The 1,930-nt window shown below is 44.0% G+C and overlaps 1 protein-coding gene across 1 annotated transcript; it reads right to left on the bottom strand.

Moving 5' to 3' along the window:
- Positions 1 to 288: 288 nt before the first annotated feature.
- LOC121053954 (RING-H2 finger protein ATL79-like) lies at positions 289 to 1,013 on the bottom strand. The gene has a single exon (XM_040522636.1). It carries the CDS (start codon positions 976 to 978, stop codon positions 397 to 399), a length of 582 nt encoding a protein of 193 aa, XP_040378570.1. The 5' UTR covers positions 979 to 1,013; the 3' UTR covers positions 289 to 396.
- Positions 1,014 to 1,930: the final 917 nt, after the last annotated feature.

The raw sequence follows: 1,930 nt of genomic DNA, 5'->3' as shown, positions 1-1,930 counted from the left end.
TAATGCTCTAAATATAGTATAACTAAATATGTGATTGTTTTTGTTTGGCATATTTATAAATAAGAAATAAGTCATGGATAAAAAATTATATACGTGACAATCTAAAAGGACAGTGCTGGAAAATAAAGTTCGGTGAAAAAACCTAAAATCAATTCTAAATTTAAAGTTAAAAATTCATTTTTTTAGTTAATAAATATAAGCAGAAGAAAAAGATTAGGTTGAAAATAAACCAGCTTCAACTAATTATAGCAATTGAAATGAACAATCTTCAAGTAATTATCACAGTAATGAACAAGGAAAAGTAATTATCACAGTAATGTACAAGTAAAAGACAAGGCAGCTGTTACAAGGACTACCCTCTTGACTCCTGTCCGAGTTTGATCGACAAAACGCTAATTATGAGAGCTCCGGCGCCGACGCCGACGGGCTACGCGTCCACACCACCCGCCCGTCGCCGAACCCGCACGCCATCCTCGCCGCCTGCGACCATGCAGGCGCCATCGTCACCTCAGCCTCAGCCACAGCGACGACGACGACGGGCACCCCCACCTTGGCCGGCTCGCCGTGGGCAGCCGCCGCCACGGGCCGGCGGCAGAGCGGGCACTCCGCGCGCAGCGGCAGCCACCTGCCGATGCACTCCTCGTGGAACCCGTGCCCGCACCCCGGCAGCGTCCTCACGGCCGCCGCCGGCTCGGGTTCGCCGCACAGTGCCGCCGCTCCGGCGAGCTCGGACAGGCACACCGCGCACTCCTGCTGCCGCGGCGGCGCCGGCGCCGGCGCCACCACGCTGCCGCTGCCCCACCGACGATCATCCAGCTCCGGCGACGACGCCGCCGTCGTCAGAGCAAGAACCGCAGCCGCAGCGGCCGCCGCACCAAGCGCCACCACCGCGGCGGCCATGACTACCGGTAGCCTGTGCTGGTGTACGGGTATATAAGCTAGCGAACGGATCGACAGGGCGAGACGACGTGGATGCATCAAACAGCTGGGCGGTGCAAGAGTGTGCAGGTGAGGAGGAGCACATCACACAACCGAAAGTGCCCGACATGGCTGAAAGCGATATCTAAACCTTTTTTTTTTGCTTTCTTTCAGAGTGTTATTTTTTCTGATGCTTAAAGAAAGGAATACAAATATACAATTATCATAAATGTGTGTTAAAATAGTAGAGTATTAAGTTAGCTAGCTGATCCAGTTGTTGGAGATATTGCGTATATTTATCCATGTGTATGCTTTGCACGATGAAACCGCCCAATTACAGGTGCTCGATTATTCAACCAATCGATACTCTTGTCTTACCTTCTCTTTTTTTCGCTTTTGTTTATACTTATAAACTAAATTTTAAATTAGAGTTAACTTTGAAGTCTTTTGTTATAGTTATTTGTCGAACATTTGCTTTTAGATTGTCAAAAAAACATGTATATAATATTTTTTTTATATTATTTTTTATTTATAAATATATCATTTGGTCTTTTTTCCTTAAAAAACCTAACAATCACCACCTTAACTTAGAATAATCATATGTGTCCGTTTAGAGAGAGGACACGGGCTATTGTACAAGTATTAAATTCAGCATAATGGAATACACTTTCTTTAGAGCATTTATAGTACATACTCAATCACGTCAACTATCCTGAAAATAGAATATATGTGACGAAAAAGTTATTCCAGATACTCTATCCTATCCTTAAAAAATAAAGTATGCCCAATGAAGAGCTGTAACTATAATATACAACTCATGTAATACTCCAATAATATTGGGAATCCCACACTTTCTAAGATTGTCCTGCGCCAACAATTGGAACAACCTTTGAGTACCGAATAATCCACTATGAATGTTATTTGGCAGGTTCTACTACCTTGGTTAATTACCTCCTTTCATTCCAAAATACACACCTTTCTAAATTGAGAGAATTCCCTGTATGTCACTAAA

The sequence above is a fragment of the Oryza brachyantha genome, chromosome 3, assembly GCF_000231095.2.
Source record: "Oryza brachyantha chromosome 3, ObraRS2, whole genome shotgun sequence".
Lineage (NCBI taxonomy): Eukaryota > Viridiplantae > Streptophyta > Magnoliopsida > Poales > Poaceae > Oryza > Oryza brachyantha.
This window is presented reverse-complemented; position numbering and strand designations above follow the sequence as displayed.

Excerpts from the sequence above, each read along its gene's own strand:
- LOC121053954 (XM_040522636.1), bottom strand. The coding sequence starts at position 978 with ATGCATCCACGTCGTCTCGCCCTGTCGATCCGTTCGCTAGCTTATATA.